Source organism: Dipteris shenzhenensis, chromosome 19, assembly GCF_047967505.1.
Source record: "Dipteris shenzhenensis isolate YYH24624 ecotype China chromosome 19, Dip_SZ_1.0, whole genome shotgun sequence".
In the NCBI taxonomy this organism is placed as follows: domain Eukaryota; kingdom Viridiplantae; phylum Streptophyta; class Polypodiopsida; order Gleicheniales; family Dipteridaceae; genus Dipteris; species Dipteris shenzhenensis.
Window position 1 is genome coordinate 52,919,683 of NC_141614.1, and position 16,736 is coordinate 52,936,418.

Here is a 16,736-nt window from a genome sequence, read left to right on the forward strand (position 1 = left end):
GAATTTAAACCGTGTTTGCTTGCCTCTGTTCAACATTGTTTCCATACTTGTTCTTACGAAAACCGTTCCTTGCATCCCCGACCTTGATTCAAAATTATACACAGTTTTCATGACAAAATTTTTGTATCTCTGCCTACTAAAATAGATGACATATTTCTCGAAAGCAATCGCAATTGCAATCGCAGACATCAAATTGTTGAAGCTAATCATGCTTGCACACTTGATCTTTCCTAAGTGATATAATTTCGAATGGACAAACACAAACAATCAAAATATCAAGGCGTAACAGCCCACCTCTGTAAATTCTTCGACAAAACTATCGCAACTCCTCAAAGCTTCCTTTCGCACAAGCTTCAGAATCAAATATTTGCAACTCCTCAAAGCCTCTTCTCGCTCAACAAATCCGACTCGCCACAGCTGCCAGCGATTTTCCACAAAACGAACGCTCCACAAACACCACCAAAAACACTCGAAAACCACAACAGAAACCCAAGCCACCAATGAACCAACAAAAAAAGAAACATGCCACGTGGCAGCAAACTCTGAGGGACACTTTTGATTTAATCAAAAGTATTACTAGAGCGGTGGCTGAAGGCAGTGCTAATTTAAAAAATATATATATATATAAAACAAATCCAAAGGCTTGATTATTGGCTCCACTCTCATGATCGGGCAGGACAACTCAAATCATTACTTGTTTGAATCCTAGAGAAGTGAAGCATAACGGAAGCATAGCTTAACGAATTTGAATGCACATGTCGCACAGTTTGGATTCCAATTCGCTGCAAGAATAGCACGCTGCTTCTTATCATGTATCGATCTCACCGCCTTGTTGCTCCCCGGTCCAATCACTGGGCTGCAGCGCTTTCCCAGCCTTGTAGTTTGTCTCCTCTATCTCGAATTCGTTCAGTTGACGACGCAGCTCCCATACCAGAGGCATCATCAGGCTCTTATCTCCGGAACTGTTTTAGCTTGAGAAAGAATCGATATATAGCTTCTCCTTCTCGTTACCTGTATTTACAAAGACACGGTTTTTGCTCGCAAACGGTCCCGGCAGTTCGAGAATGCATGAAGTACGATGTGGTTATTGTTGGTGGAGGACCCGCTGGACTAGCAGCAGCTATCAAACTTAAGCAACTTTCTCAACAAAAAGGAACTGAACTTTCTGTTTGCATTGTTGAGAAAGGATCCGAAATCGGTAACGTTCTGATGCCGGAGCTTTCGTTTTCCCGATCAAAAAGGGCACTTGCCATGTAGTTAGCTGGTTGTTTCTTTCACTACTAGATAAGATCATCATTGTGTCCATAATTTGCAGGAGCTCACGTAATTTCGGGCAATGTTTTGGAAACACGTGCCCTTGATGAACTTTTACCGGACTGGAAGGATCAAGGAGTAAGTCTTAGGACCATCTTTTTTTTTTCTAATTTCAAGATGCTTTCTTTTGTCTAATTGGAATTAGATTGTTGCAGGCTCCGGTGAGGGTACCCGTTTCCGTAGACAAGTTCTGGTGGCTTACTGCAAGTCGTGCGATCCCACTACCTTCTCCCTTCAACAACCGTAACAACTATGTGATAAGGTTATATATCAAGACCATCATTGCCAGCAATATGCAAACGAAAGACTTAGCACCATGTCCTATTTTCTTTTCCAACACTCTTCCTCTTCAAAACAAACTAACTAGTCAAGATGGGGTGCAGCATCAGTAAGTTGATGTCTAGTATGACGAGAAAGATGAATAATTCACGTTACCCTTTGCGACGAATGAACAACTAGGACTTTTGGAAGGGTTCTTCTTGGAACTCAGAGCTTATCCTGGGAATGGCTGCATCAAGTTTGGCGCACACAGAAATGAGGGACGAGCTCAGGAATCTAGGAACCTGGAAATGTTCCACGCCCATAGGAATCAAAACGTTTGTAAGGCTTGAGCTCCATAAAAACTGGCTCCTGGAGCCCACAGGATGTAAGTAGTCCTCAAGGGGATAGAATGACGCAGAGTGAAAGGAGGGTGCAAATTTGTGTGGACTTGGATTAGGATCAAGGATTATGCTCCTAGTTTAGGAAAACCTGAATTGTCCCGTACTTTGTTGGAGGGCTCCTGACAGAGCAGAGTTAGAAAGAAAGAAAGAATGGTGTATTAACGTCTTTAGGAGACCTCGCGCGGGTCTATGAGACAAGATACAAGATATATGTAACCTCTACAAGCCACTGTGGGCTGAAGCAAAGGGCTCACTAAGGTCCTTGCTGAGTGCTAAGTGCTAAAAATGCAAAAAGTTAGTACAAAATATATAGGAAAAGAGCAATCAAATACTGCGCAGAACCAGAGCTCCAAGTACATGTGCAGGCTCTATATAATCCGGCTCCCTGATGGCCATCTGATGTGATGCAAAGAGCTCATGTATCTGTGTCTGTCAGGCTATCTCCTGCGATGGTAGGGGGCGCGCTCTCCTGGATCTCTGTATCCGATGGGCTACATTGAGAGTAATGCCTCGTCTGTGGCGGTCTCCTCAGAGGAGGGCTGAGATAGGTCGGACCTCAATCGTGCGTGCTCTGGTCGCCCCACGTGTCGTGTGTGGTCTCCCCGTCTCTCGTCCAGTCACATCCTGGTGACGGGTCTCACTGCTGATCCATAGTGCTCTCGTCTCCTCAAGCTCCTCCCCCTCGATCTCATCTGGTGTTGGCTGGGATGCATAAAAATTAGTGACGCGCGTCTATGCTCGGTCTAGATCGGTGTCCTGAGGCATCAACTGGAGCTGATCTTTGGGCTGCCGCACAAGGGAATCTCTATGTCTCCGCATCTCAATTAGGTAGAGCCCAATGCAAACCTGGTCGGGGAAATGTATCAGTTGTGTGAGTGGTCCGAAGCCGAGCCCCTTCTGAAAGAGACAGTGGTATTGCCCTCACATCTCATAGTAGGCCGGACAGACACATAGAAAATGCTCCTTTGTCTCGACCTCCCCATCGTGCATAGTCTACAAACTCGTTGCTCTCTAGGTATGCCGGCCGCTCTCCCAACCTCAATCCGCAACTGGTGGGATGAGACTCGTATCTGTCCGATAGCAACCACAAGGTGTGTGAGACTCTCCTATCCTCGAGGTACTGGGGCCTGATGATGAGACCATGCTTCGATATCCTTAGAAAGTGGTCATGATAGAACTGGGTCTCGGTGGGGAACTCCTGATCCCCCCCCAAAGCTTGAGATGTGTGAAGCTGGAGAAGGTCTAACCAGATGATACGGTTAATCTCATCATGTGGAATGAGCTCCGGTGGTGCATCCATGTTGTACTGAAAGGGGGGGAGCCTATCCATTTGGATACCTTGGCTATCAAACCATGTGGACACTTGCACATACCATGATGTATCAAAGCCTCTCTTTGCCAGTTGTCGGGATGACTCCAGTGCCAGTCTCGGTAATCTCCACTGAGGTAGGGCCCAGATTCTGGAGAAAAGTCACGGTCTGAAGTCACGGTTTGGAAGAGGTTGTCCACCTGGAGAGGTGTCATGGCGAACTCTGCTTGTATGATCTGATGGGGAACTGAAGGCTTACTCCGAATCATCCTAGATTCCATGATCACCTATAGCCTCTTAAATCCCTTCCAGTCGATAGCTGAAAGGTCACTCCCCCGAAAAGGTGCTGCATACATGGCAGTCGGTCTCATGAGAGTGTCAAAAAGCCAGCCCTTCGTCGTGGATCCTGGAAATGTGTCTGGAAGCATTGTCTCTCTAATCGGCGGGCCAGGGATTCCTTCTACATACTTCTCTACCCCTACCTCACACCTACATCTCTCTCTCTCCCTCTCCGCCATGCTGCTCTCCCTCTCCCTCCCTGCCATGCTGCTCTCCCTCCCCACCTAGCAGCCTCCCCGCCATGCTGCTCTTCTCCCCGCCTAGCAGCCTCCCACCATGCTGCTCCTGCCCACCGCATTGCTGCTCCTTGCCCCCGCCACCCAGCCCCTAGCACCGCCTCCCTAGCCTAGCTTGCTGCACCACCTCCCCTAGCCTCTCAGCCTCTCAGCCTCTAGCCTCTCTGCCTCAACTCCTATCCTCCCCGCCTCAGCCCCTAGCCCCTAGTCCTGCCCCCAAATCCCCAGCCCCTAGCCCCGCCTCCCTAGCCTAGCCTAGTGCGCAACCTCCCTTAGCCCCCCCTCTCAGCCTCAAGCCTCGCGTCAGCCCCTAACCTCTCCGCCGCCACCCCTAGCCCCGCCTCCCTACTGTTGCGCCACCTCCTATAGCCCTCAACTACCTTACCCCCGCCTACTGTTTAGCAGCAGCTGCCCTACCTACCTACCTACACAATACACCAAGCTTGCACCAGGGCCAATAAAGGCCCTCGAAATTCTGTACCAGGGGCATGCAGGTCCCCCGGACTGTGACAGAACAGAGAAGCCCCCCCCGAACTGCAACTGGAGGTCAAGATGATGCCCCAGGGTCCCCCGTGAGCTGCTGCCTCCACTCCACCAGCAAACTGTAGAAAAAGAAACTCAGAGGTCAGGGCAAAAGAAAAGACCAGCATGACGACACGGAGCTATGTTAAGGCTCTCGAAAGTGCAATGCAAGTGTACATGGCAGGAACAACCCCAAAGAATACCTCCGAGGTATGACCCACCTCAGCAAAATTTGTTTGGCCGTGATCGAAAAGGTCGATAGCCTCGAGACCACTAATGTGGCATTGATGGCAGAAAAGACACTTTTTTTTTTTCCCCAAAAAAGAGACTTCTATTAAGTAAGAAAGAAACCCGCTAGAGCAAGCTCTGTGCGGAAATACACCATGCTAAGCATGTAATAAAAACACCTCAGAGGAATGAGGTAGAAAGAAACCAAGGCTGAGGCTGAAAATGCCATCTCAACCCTGTAGAAGTCTCAGCAAAGAAGGGAGAGTCTCTCCAATCTCTGAGCAAAGTAACTCTCCTGGAGGAGGCTGCTCGAGATGATCCTTGCATGGTCGCCCAAATGGCCATCAGAGTGTGTATCGTATCTGTCCAAGTACTGGCCAAGATTTGAGAAGGGTGAACCTGAGAACTCTCCAAAGCCTCAGTGCACCTGGCTCTCCAAATGTGCCATGTTGCAATGCTAGCTAGGATCTCCCATGGAGAGTCGACCGAGGAGTGAGCAGCCCTGAAAAGAGTGGCCGGAACATCCTCTAGAGAGCACGACTTCACAAGGTGTCGTTGAATGTGAAGAGCCCAAGAGGAGTCAAGTCTCTCAAAAAATACCTGGGGACCTGAAAGAGTAAGCCAAGCCACTGATCCCCAGGTCATATAGAAAGATAGGCGAACAAAAGTGCTGAAAAGTCTTGTGATCCCCTTCCATATGATTCTCGCCTGTCTGCAATCCCATAGGCAGTGCTGTATTGTCTCCAAAGCAGAAAGGCAGCGAGGGCAAGAAGGGTCAGCTCCGAACTTGGATCTCCAATGGTTCACTGCTATCCCACCATGAATAAAAAGCCAAAAGAAGAGTGATTTTTCTATTCCTGTGGGATTTCCAGAGCCTCTGCCAAAAAATTCTCTGCAAGTTAGCATAAATCTGAAAGTTCTCCCAATGAGGAGCTCTGGTAGGCTTCCAACCCCTAGAGCTGAGCTGGAATTTCCTGGCATTACTGACCATGTAACGAAAGAAGGGGATGCCCTTCTCTCGGTGCCCTTCATCTATCCATTCCCATTCCCCAGCGTCCCACTGCAAAAACTTAATGGGACACCTCCATAGAGCCACAGCCTCCATGAGCCAAGGGTGAGGAGAAGCGGGTCAGGATCCAAGTACCACTGTGTCCACCCAATCCAAGGGCAAGGCTGCATCAATCTGTTGGACTCTCCCTGCACTCCTTCTGAGATTAAGAACCATCTGGGCCTGTTGGTCTGCAGGAAGCTTCTTGAAGGCTTTCCATGCTCCCACTGTAGATGCAGGGCCCCTCTCCCATCTTGGCCACTGCATGTAAGGAGAAGCTCCAAGTGGTCTGCCAAGCTCATCCAAAATCCTGTCATTCCACATGATAGGCTGCCTTTCAATCTCTTCACGGGTGGATGGGGGAATCCTGCGAAGAGTACTCCTGAAGCTGGCCCATGCTTTCAGGATAGCAACCATAAGAGGGGAAGAGGGAGACCTGAGGTGGGCTGTGGTGAAAACCCATCTAGTACTGTGTGTCCAATCCTCTCCTGAAGTGGGCGTGCGAGACTGTATGCATCTGATAAAAAAATCCTTCCAAGGCTCTTGTCTTGGCATAAGCCCTCTCACAACGAACTTGCAGAGTAAAGCTCTGCACTGTAGATGTGGGTCGATGATATTCAAACCCCCTTATCTTGTAGGAAGAATCAAGGTCTCCCAAGCCACCCTGGTTGTAACATCAGTTGTGCCATCTAGACCACTCCATAAAAAGTTTTGTACAGGCCTCTTAAGCTGAGTGATACAATCCCTAGAGTGGCACCAACAAGAGCATACAAACCATGCTGTGGCTAGAAGAACTTGGTTAAGCACCACCACCCTGGAGGCCAAGTCAAGTTTGGCTGAGCTCCAGAAAAGGAGCTTTCTTCTGATGCTTTCCATCTCCAGAGCAAACTGTTGTGAGGGAGAGATGCCCACCCCAACCTGGCAGCCCAAATATCTGACGGAGAAGCCCCTCTGTACCCAAGTGAAGCCAATATCATTACCCCAATCCGGGGTGTCATCCTCGCAAATCCAAAAACCACTGGATTTATGCCAATTAATGTGTGCACCTGCAGCCGTGCAAAACAAATCCAAGGCTGTCTGGAAGGAAGTGAGTGTCTTGGGGGAGGCATCCAAAAAAACAGCCGTGTCATCTGCCAACTCACTATCCAGGAGCTCTTCTTCCCGGCGGGTAGGAAGCCTCAACCCATAAATATCAGCTTGAGATCTAATGTAGATCCTCATAGCTTCCGCCACAAACAGAAAAAGAAACGGGGCAAGAGGACATCCCTGGTGGACGGATCTGGAAATCTGAAACCTGTTCCCTCTTACCCCCCCAAATGAGCAACTGGCTATGGGCTGATCTGTAGAGAGAGGATACTCCTCTAATCCATGCATCTGAAAAACCAAAGCGAGATAGAGTACCCTCTAAGAAATCCCAGTCTACTCTGTCGTAAGCTTTCTCAAAGTCCAAGAGTAGAATGGCCAATCTCTGGCGGCTCTGCATGGCCCATTCTGAGGCCTCCCAAAATGAGAAAATATTATAAAAAATACTTCTGCCATGCACAAACCCTGTCTGCGTGTCATGAATCAAATCTGGAAGAAAAACCTGTAGCCGCAGACTGATGGCTTTCGCCAGAATCTTGTAAAAAGTGCCCAAAAGAGTGATGGGTCTCCATTGAGACACAAGATTCCTATTACCCCCCTTTGGGATGAGATGAATGAGACCATCTGTGAGTGAGTCCGGCATCTCACCAGAGTCCCACACGCCCTGCAGGGCTGATGTAATGTGATCACCAATCTGCTCCCAAAAAGTAATAAAAAAGAAGGGGGTAAGTCCATCTGAACCTGGGCACTTGCCTAGCTTTGAGAACAAGGGCTGTGGACTCGTGGGAGTTGAAAACCACTTGGAAGAATCCACGTCCCAAAAGTCGAATATTCCTGAGGTGAGGGGCGAGGTCTCCTGGTAACGCCACCAACATCCAGTCTCTAGCCTGTGATCTGGAAGGGTGTGACCCAAAGATGCGGGCGAAAAGTGATGTGGAGCCCTCTAATTCCACATCTTTCTTGAGCAGCAGCACGACCCTGAATGAAATCAAGAACCAAGGGGGGCGTATGCAAGAAGAATGGTGGAAGGAGAAAGGGAAGAAGGATGAATGGGAAAAGGAGGAGGCATGGGAAGATGAGAAGGTCAACCTCAAGGACAAAATGCAGGCCATGGGGACAGAATTACAGCAATTGAGAAAGAAAAGAAAGAAATTTTATTAGAGTCTTCAGAAGACCGATGGGTCTATGAGACTGAAAGAAAACCTGATACAAATCACAGTAAGGGTGGAGCTACTTAAACGAGCATCATCACCCGTGATGAATCCTAAGTCTGATCATACATAATCAAATACATCTGGATGTAACAATGAAAAGAAAAAGATTGGAGCGGAGCGGAATCCTCCGTAAGTCATGTCGCCCTGGCTGGTGCATAGCCGGTAATGGACGCTGGCGTCCGTCAAGGGGTGCTGTGCGTCTCGGTCTCCTGGACAAGGCTTGACGCAAGACTAGAGCCACCGTGACTCCAATGGGACGTATCTCAGGTCTAAACAGTGAGGACGGGAGGTCCCCTAGAGTGATCTATGTGTCCCCTCAATGTCTCGTGTGTTGTGCTGCGATCGTCGGGTCGGGGTCTTTGTCACGTCTACGGCTAGAGACTAGATGAACAATGTCACTTGATGGGAAGAACTCTGTGATCTTGCTCTGAGAGGTGTCTGATAATTTGGCCAAGCCCCGTCGTCTGAGTAAGTACTCTTTGTGTCGGACCCCCTCGTGAATGAAGGCTGCGAGGCATCTCTGATCTGGGTAGGCGAGGAATCTAGAAAGGAGCCGGGAGCCATCTCTGAAGAGGCAATGGTAGCGACCTCGGATCTCGTAGTACACTAGGCACCTGAAAATAAAATGCTCCTCCGACTCAACCTCCTGACAGTCGCACAGCGATGCTCCCTAGGAATCCCCTGTGCTCTGCCGCGCTCTATGCGGAGGCGGTGTGATGATACCCAAAACTGTCCGATGGAGATCCGTAGTGAGTGAGACATATGAAGCTCAGTGTACCCCGGTGGTGTGATGAATCCCTCCTCCGAAATACGAAGACAGTAATCTCTGTAGAAACTCAGCTTCATTGGAAGCTCCCTTGGCTCCAACCAGGTCCTAAAGGTGCGTAGCTGCAGGAGATCCTCTCGAATGATCTGGTTGGTGTGTGGCCCAATCGGGATGGTGGGTGGGAGTACCGGAGGGGCATCTAAACTGTACTGAAAAGGAGGTATCCTATCGATGTGGAACCCTAGTCTCACAAACCATCTGTGAGTCCGTGCATACCAGCATCGCTCGTCTCCCTCTGCTGCCAACCCCATGGAGGAATTGAGAGCCAACCATGGCAACCTCTGTCTCCCTGATGTGCAGTCCCCATATGATCTAACACGGTGTAGATATGTGATGGTCTGAAAGGCTGCATCTAGCTGGAGTGGAGAAGCACCAAACTCGGCTTGAATGATGTGATGTGGTACAGACGGTTTCCCCCGGATCATCCATGAGAGCATGAGGATCTGCAGGTACTCCACCTATGTCCACTCTATCTCTGACATGTCAGGCCCCCAACAAGGGCTGCCATACATATTGGCTGGTCGGACCAAGGAGTCGAAGAGAAGAGCAGGGGTACTAGAAGGTACGTGCAAGGCAATGGAAGAGATGACTGCCGAGAATGAGATGCTTAAGAAGGAGATGGCAGCTTTACAGACAACCATACAAGGGAAGCATGCTGAGTTCACACAGCAAATCACTAAAGGTAACGCAGACATACTAGAATGGAAGAATGTGGTTAAGAAGGATACGGCAGCCCCCAAGAAAGAGATCATCTCTGAAGCCCTGGAGGAAGAGAAAAGGAGGAGCAGCAAGGCCTTGAATGTCCTGCTCAGAGGCCTAAGAGTTGGAGACACCCCTATGTCCGATGCTATGACCTTGTTCACCAAAATGGGAGTCAACCTCACATGTGAGACAACATGGAGGGTTGGTAAAGCTGAAGCTCCAACAAGACCACTCGTAATGAAATTATGAACAGCTATGGACAGGTCCACTCTCATGAGCATGAGGGCAACCCTGAAAGGGACCAGAATATTTTTGGATGACGATCTCACGCTGTTGCAGCAGGAGCATTGGAGAGAAGGGATGATACGGGTTATGGCAGCAAGAGGGGCAGGGAAATGGGCTGCCTACACGGATGGCAAAGTGATTATTTGAGAAAGAGTCGACAGAGGTGACAAGGGAGAAGGGGAGAAAGAAGAGGGTGAACTATGACGGTGCGAGAGCCGGGAGAAGAGTGCACAAAACAAGCTGAGTATGGCTGTATGGAACTGTAATGGCACACTTTGGTCCGACCCAGGTGGCTTCTTGGAGACATACACAGGCAGAGACATCATCTTCTACACTGAGACACATGAGAGCCCAAAGAGAGGGCTGCCCACAGTGACAGGGTACACCTGGGAGTCTGCTCATAGGAAATAAATGAGGAGAGATAGTGGAGTACGAGGCTTTGGAGGTGCAGCTGTCCTTTTCAAAACACACTTGAGACCACTCATATCTGTGGTACAGAGAGAGGAACATGCACATCATATGTGGATACGAGTGCAGCCACTAGATGCCCGACCTATCTTCATTGCAGTACGCTATTTCCCTCCACACACATCATCATATGCCCATGATGTCACTACAGAGGGACACAGCCCTTATGAGACAATACACGAGAATATCATAGAGTTCTCCAGACAGGGAGACACCCTCCTTCTGGGGGATTTCAATGCAAGGACAAGTGACAGGCAAGTGGGCTTACTTGACTTCACATATGAGAGAGATCCCCACATGATGCCAGAGTTAGATGCAGTAGAACTTGGGATTCAGAGACTCTCTGCAGATACTTCGCATGTGACAGCATACATCATCTTCAATGGCCTTCAGAGATGGCCATCATTTGAGGGATTCACATGCTTCCCACATGGAGGCGGGACTAGCACAGTGGACTACCTACTGGGCCCATTGGCTTTTGTCTCACGGATACATGACCTCACCATTGCCCCCCATCCCCCCCAACTTGGAGCTGACCACTCATATCTGGCCTTCGATGTTCTTGCTACTACACCAGGCATAGGGAGAGTTGCTACTGCTACCCGTACCCAGAACCAGTTTGACCGTGCTCTTGAACCAGTGGTTGTTTGTCACTTGGCCAGAGAGCTTCCGGCCTTATTAGAGGCTGATCTAGACTTCGCCCATGCCTCAGCTACCCTTGTCACAGTGATACAGGATGCTGCCACCAGATCCTTTCCTATGACCCGATCTTCACGGGTACGAGATGGGAAGATGCCTCAGAACCCCTGGTTTGATGATGAATGCAGAGAAATGCGAGCCCACCTCACATGGGAGTGAGCCTTGGGTCAGTTGACGCCACATGAGGCACACACGATTTTTCAGCGGCGGCTGACACGTCGCAAGAGACGAGCCTTCCTCACACATAGGATGGATGAGATCATCATATCATTTCGTGGAGGAGACCCAACCACTGGGTGGGGATTCCTCGCGGAGGGAAAACCGCCCATCCCCATCACCGATTCGGGCGTGTGGCACACTTATGCATGCTCCTTATATGATGTCCTGAGGCAGACACCGCCATACATGCCCACTATGCCCATGCCTACTACTTGTCATCTATTCACTACGCAGAATGTGCAGGCTGCACTTCGCCGGCTCCACAACCGGAAAGCACAAGATCACGAAGGCCTTCGGACAAAGCACTTCGCACATGGGCAGGAGGTCCTAGCACCGATCCTTGCACATATGTTTAACCTTGCAGTTTGGCACGGCTTTCCACGAGCATGGAGCACCACTACTATTGTACCGATACACAAAGCAGGAGACCCCATGGACACCGGGAACTATCGTACCCTCATGATTGGCCACACACTGGCCAAGATCTATGGATCGGTACTAAAGAGAGAGATCAGCAGTCATATAGAGGCACGAGGGCAGGATTTAGGAGGTAGCACTCTACTCTAGACCACATTTTTACCCTGAGAGCTATCATTGAGGAGGTGAGGTCCAGACATCAGAAAGTCTACACATGCTGCGTAGACTTTCGAAAGGCCTTTGACAATGTTCCACGATCCCGCATGATCAAGAGACTATAGGAGATGCAGATCCCAAAGATACTTATTTGGGGTGTGATGAGCTTATATGAGTCAGCCAGAGGCAGGGTCCGCCGTGCCCCAGGTGGCCTATCGGAGTGGGTGGAGAGCACCATTGGGGTGAAGCAAGGCTGCCCTCTCTCACCGACTCTTTTTGGACTCTATATTGCTGAGATCACATCTTTCATAGATCGCCTAGGTGGTGAGGGCTCATCACTAGGGGATCTCCTCATACAGATACTGTTATATGCTGATGATACAGTCCTTATATCCTCTTCATCGGAGGGACTACAGAGAGATCTGGAGGTCTTAGAGGTGTTTTGCACAGAGAGAGATCTGACGGTCAACCTTGGGAAACTAAGGTTATGATCTTCAACACCTCACGAGCAGTGACTAACTGACTCACTTTCACCTATCGTGGTGAACCAGTGGAGATAGTGCAGTCATACACATATTTGGGAGCAATCTTCACAGGACCCATCTTCACGATGAAACATGTAGCCTAGGCACAACTCACACGAGGGCGTAGTGCTTTGGCTAAACTAGAGTGGCAGTGTTTGTAGGCGCACTTCCAGGATCCACCAACGAAGGGCTGCCTCTTCGACACACTAGTGTGGCCGACTGTCCTGTATGCATCACCTTTTTGGAGGTGCGATCTTCCGAGGACAGATCGGAGGAGCTTCAAGCGGCTACAGGTGACAATGGGATCTAGGATGTGATCCGATGTAAGCCCTTAGTTCCACATGAGATAGTACAGGCAGAGTTCGCCATGACACCCCTGCAGGTTGATGCCATCTTTTAGACATTGACTTTCATCCACAGGGTGTGGGACTTACCCCATTGGAGACTTCTGAGATTGGCCCTAGAGTCATCCAGACGACTCGCAGAGAGCGGGGTAGAGACATGGTATGCACGCATATCTACATGGCTTGCCAGGCACGGTATCCAGATGGATAGGCTTCCCCCCTTTCAGTACAGCATGGATGCACCCCCTGAGTTAATCCCGTGAGATGAGATCAACCGTATTATACGGTTAGACCTCCTCCAACTTCACACATCCCGGACTTGGGGGAGGACCAGGAACTTCCCACCAAGACCCAGTACTATCGTGACCACTTCTTGAGAGTATCAGAGGAGGGATTCATTATCAGACCGCAGTATCTCGAGGATAGAGGAGTATCTCATGCACTGAGAATTGCCATTGGTCAGATGCGGGTTTCATCCCATTAGCTGAGGATTGAGGCAGGGAGAGCAGCGGATTTGCACTCTATGTACGCTGGGGGCGGTTGAGACAGAGTATCATTTTCTTTGTGTTTGCCCAGCCTACTATGAGATTCGAGGACGCTACCACTGTCTCTACCTAGAGGGGAATGGCTTCGGTCCTTTGTCACGACTGATCCATTTCCATGACCAGGTCTGTATCGGACTCTATCTGATGGAGATGCGGCGACATAGGGAGGCGCTTCTACGACAGATAAGAGAGCAACAGGGGTTGGTTAGACCACTACAGGACATAGAGGGTGACTGGGCACAGCGACACGTCACAGACTTTTATACATTTGAGTCAGCCCTTGGACACAGTGTAGTGGAGGTAGAGGAGCTAGCCTATATGAGAGCAGTCTGGATGAGCAGCCGGCACAGTACCGTTGAGAGAGGGTTGCAGAGGCCACATGTGCGACAGAGAGCCCCCAGAGTACACTCTATTGAGGTCCGACCTATCACAGCTTTCCTCAAAGGAGACCGACAGAGATGAGGGATCACTCTAGACATAGCCTAGAGAGTCCAGAGAGCAAGGAGACCACGCCCCCCGCCGCAGTGCGAGACAGCTCGACAGACGCAGATACGAAATATTTTCGCAGCCCACTAGAGAGCCATCATTGTACCAGGCTTCAATTTCGTCCCAACGCTTGGATATATTGATTGATATGATTATGATTATGATTATGATTCTGTTAGCATAGATTAGTACTCAGCAAGGGTCCTAGCGTACCCTTTGCTTCAGCCCAGTGAGGCTTGTATGAGTTTGCTTTTCTGTGCACTTTGTCCCATAGGCCCACGAGGTCTCCCCGTGGACGTTAATATATCTTTCTTTCTTTCTTTCTTTTTTGGCGGCATGGGTCATCGTGAAGCTTGGTCCCGTGAATACTACTCCTAGGTATGTGTAGGACTACACTATCTCCATTGGCTCTGCTCGGTAAGTGAAACTATGTTGACGTCGATGTCGATGAAGCACTGCTTGGGATGTGTTGAAGACCATAACCTTGGTTTTCCCAAGGTTGACTGTTAGGTCCGTCTCTCCGCAGAACATCTCCAAGGCCTCCAAGTGTTTCTGCAATCCCTCGGCTGAGAACGAAATGAGGACTATGTCATCTGCATATAGTAGTATCTGTACCATCAAATCAGCCAATAGGGAGCCCTCTCCTCCTAGGCGATAAGCAAAGGATGTGATCTCATCAATGTATAGCCCGAAGAGAGTTGGTGAGAGGGGGGCAACCCTGCTTCACCCCTATGGTGCTCTCAACCCAATTTGATAGCCCCCTAAGAGCGTGGACTCGCCCGTTGACGGACTCGTATAGACTCATCACTCCCCAGATCATGACCTCTGGGAGATGCAGCTCTTGTAGTTGCTTGATTAGGCGAGAGCGAGGGACTGTGTCAAAAGCCTTCCGAAAGTCCACGAAGCAAGTGTAGACCTTTTGGCGCCTCAACTTCGCCTCCTCGATGATGGCTGTTAGGGTAAAGATATGGTCCAGTGTGGAGTGTTGTCTCTAGAGGCTTGCCTGCAATATCCCGTTGTCCATGGTCCTCTGTATAACTACTGATCACCCTCTCCAGTATCGATCCATAAATCTTAGCCAGAGTGTAGCCAATCATGAGAGTGCGGTAGCTCCCAGTATCCATTGGGTCCCCCGCCTCATGTATCGGTACAATGGTGGTAGTGCTCCAAGTAGGTGGGAAACTGTATCTTTCGTGCTTTTCTCCTTCCTCCATTCCTCTTGCATACGCCCTCCTTATTTCTTGATTTTATTCAATGTTTTGTCAATGTGTGCTTTTTCTGCCAACAGCGCCACATTGGTGGTCTCGAGGCTATCTACTTTCTCAATCAAAGCCATACAAATTTTTACCGAGGTGAGTCAAGACCTCAGAAGTATTGGTGGTGGTGAACCTGCCATGTAGACTGTCATTGCACTTTGGAGAGCTTTTGCATAGCTCCATGTCGTCATGATCCAACAGTGCGTTTGTTGTTCACTATTCACTGTTTATTGCATATTCCAGAAAGATATAATTAGAGAAAATATAGCATCCCAAATGTCCTTCTCTGGAAATTTCAAAAAGCATGTTTGATAACTGGGTATACTGATTTTTCCGCTCTTTTTTTGCAGGTCCTGTTAGAAATGTCATTGCCCCACTTGTGAGCCCCCGATTTGAGGGGACAAGGGGGCAAGAGACTATAGGAGGATGGGGGGATTGAGAGTCCATAAGAAGCAAATCTTTATCTTGACACAGAGGGGGATTTGCGGCTGGTATTGATTCGTGGATGACCTCATCATTACAGGGGATCATACGAAGAAGATTGCTCAGGTCAAGAGACTTCACATGGAGGAGTTCGAGATGACTGACTTAGGCATACTTCACTACTTTCTTGGGATTGAGATGAAGCAGGGAAAGAGCTGTATCTTTATTTCACAGGAGAAATATTGCAGGGAGCTGCTCAAACGCTTTCAGATGGAAAATTGCAAAGCAGAAGTGACTCCCATGGAAACTGGTCTGAAGCTGAGTGTGCATGATCCATTTCAACTGGTTGATTCATGAGTGTATCGACACATGGTGGGGAGTTTGCTTTACCTCACCAATACTAGATTGGATATTTCCTACGCAGTTGGATTGCTTTGTCAGTTCTCCGCCACACCCAAGAAGGCCCATTGGGATGCAGGTATGAGGTGCTAAGGTTTGAGTTGGGAGGTTTCTGCGATAGTGATTGCGCATGCGATATTGATACCCGGAGATCGACTTCTGGATATTGTTTCTTACTCTCATCAGGAGCTGTGTCATGGCTGAGTAAGAAACAACCTACTGTCGTCCTTTCATCTACAGCGACGGAGTACATGGCTGCTCGTAGGGTGCTGCCCTCTTACAGTAAGGTACAGTCCCCCCCATCCCCCTATAGTCTCCTGCCCCCTTGTCCCCTCAAATCGGGGGCTCACAGGTGGGGCAGTGACATTTCTAACACCCCCTCTCAATGACACAATTGTGGGCCGATCCCCATGCGTCGAATGAGGTGTTCCATGTGCTCCTTGGGAAGTGCCTTCGTGAAGACATCCAAGATGTTGTCATCGGTCGGGCAGTACATCAACTCTATGACTTCTTCATCGATGAGTTCACGAACACAAAGTGGTAGTGGACCTCGATTTGCTTCGTCCGTGCGTGAAACACAAGGTTATTGGCAATCGCTATGTAACTCTAGTTGTCGCAGACAACCATCATCGAAGTCCTCCAGATTGAGTTGCTTTTGTGTTTTCGCCTTGTCACCGTTCCCCTTCCCCATCTCCACGTGTATGCAAATTTGGACCGAAGGGTCTCCCGCCTAGTTTCTTGTCCTCATCCCCCTGTTCCCTTCATTATGGGGGAGGCAACAGCGGGCAAAGAAGGGATTGCAGTAGGTCGGAGCTGTTGGAGAACCCCCGCTCGCAGCTCCGACCCTTTTAAAAAATATATATATAAATTTATTTATTAAAAAAAAAAAACGAGGGGGGGGGGTGGTGAGCGAGGGGTAGCAGAGGGGGTAGCGGGAGGGGGGGGGTAGCAGGGGTAGCGGAAGGGGTAGCAGAGGGGTAGCGCGGGGGGGGGGGCGAGGGGGTAGCGGGGGAGAGAGAGGTAGCGAGGGGG

General features: G+C 49.5%; 1 protein-coding gene across 1 annotated transcript in view; it reads left to right on the forward strand.

Moving 5' to 3' along the window:
• The first annotated feature begins 655 nt into the window (after nucleotides 1-655).
• The window catches only part of ETFQO (electron-transfer flavoprotein:ubiquinone oxidoreductase), a 186,400-nt gene continuing 170,319 nt past the window's right edge, over nucleotides 656-16,736 (forward strand). Inside the window, exons 1-3 of the mRNA XM_087390501.1 lie at nucleotides 656-1,198; nucleotides 1,316-1,392; nucleotides 1,470-1,576. Coding sequence (XP_087246627.1) covers nucleotides 811-1,198; nucleotides 1,316-1,392; nucleotides 1,470-1,576 — 572 coding nt within the window. The 5' untranslated portion in view covers nucleotides 656-810. The remainder of the gene's footprint in view (nucleotides 1,199-1,315; nucleotides 1,393-1,469; nucleotides 1,577-16,736) is intronic.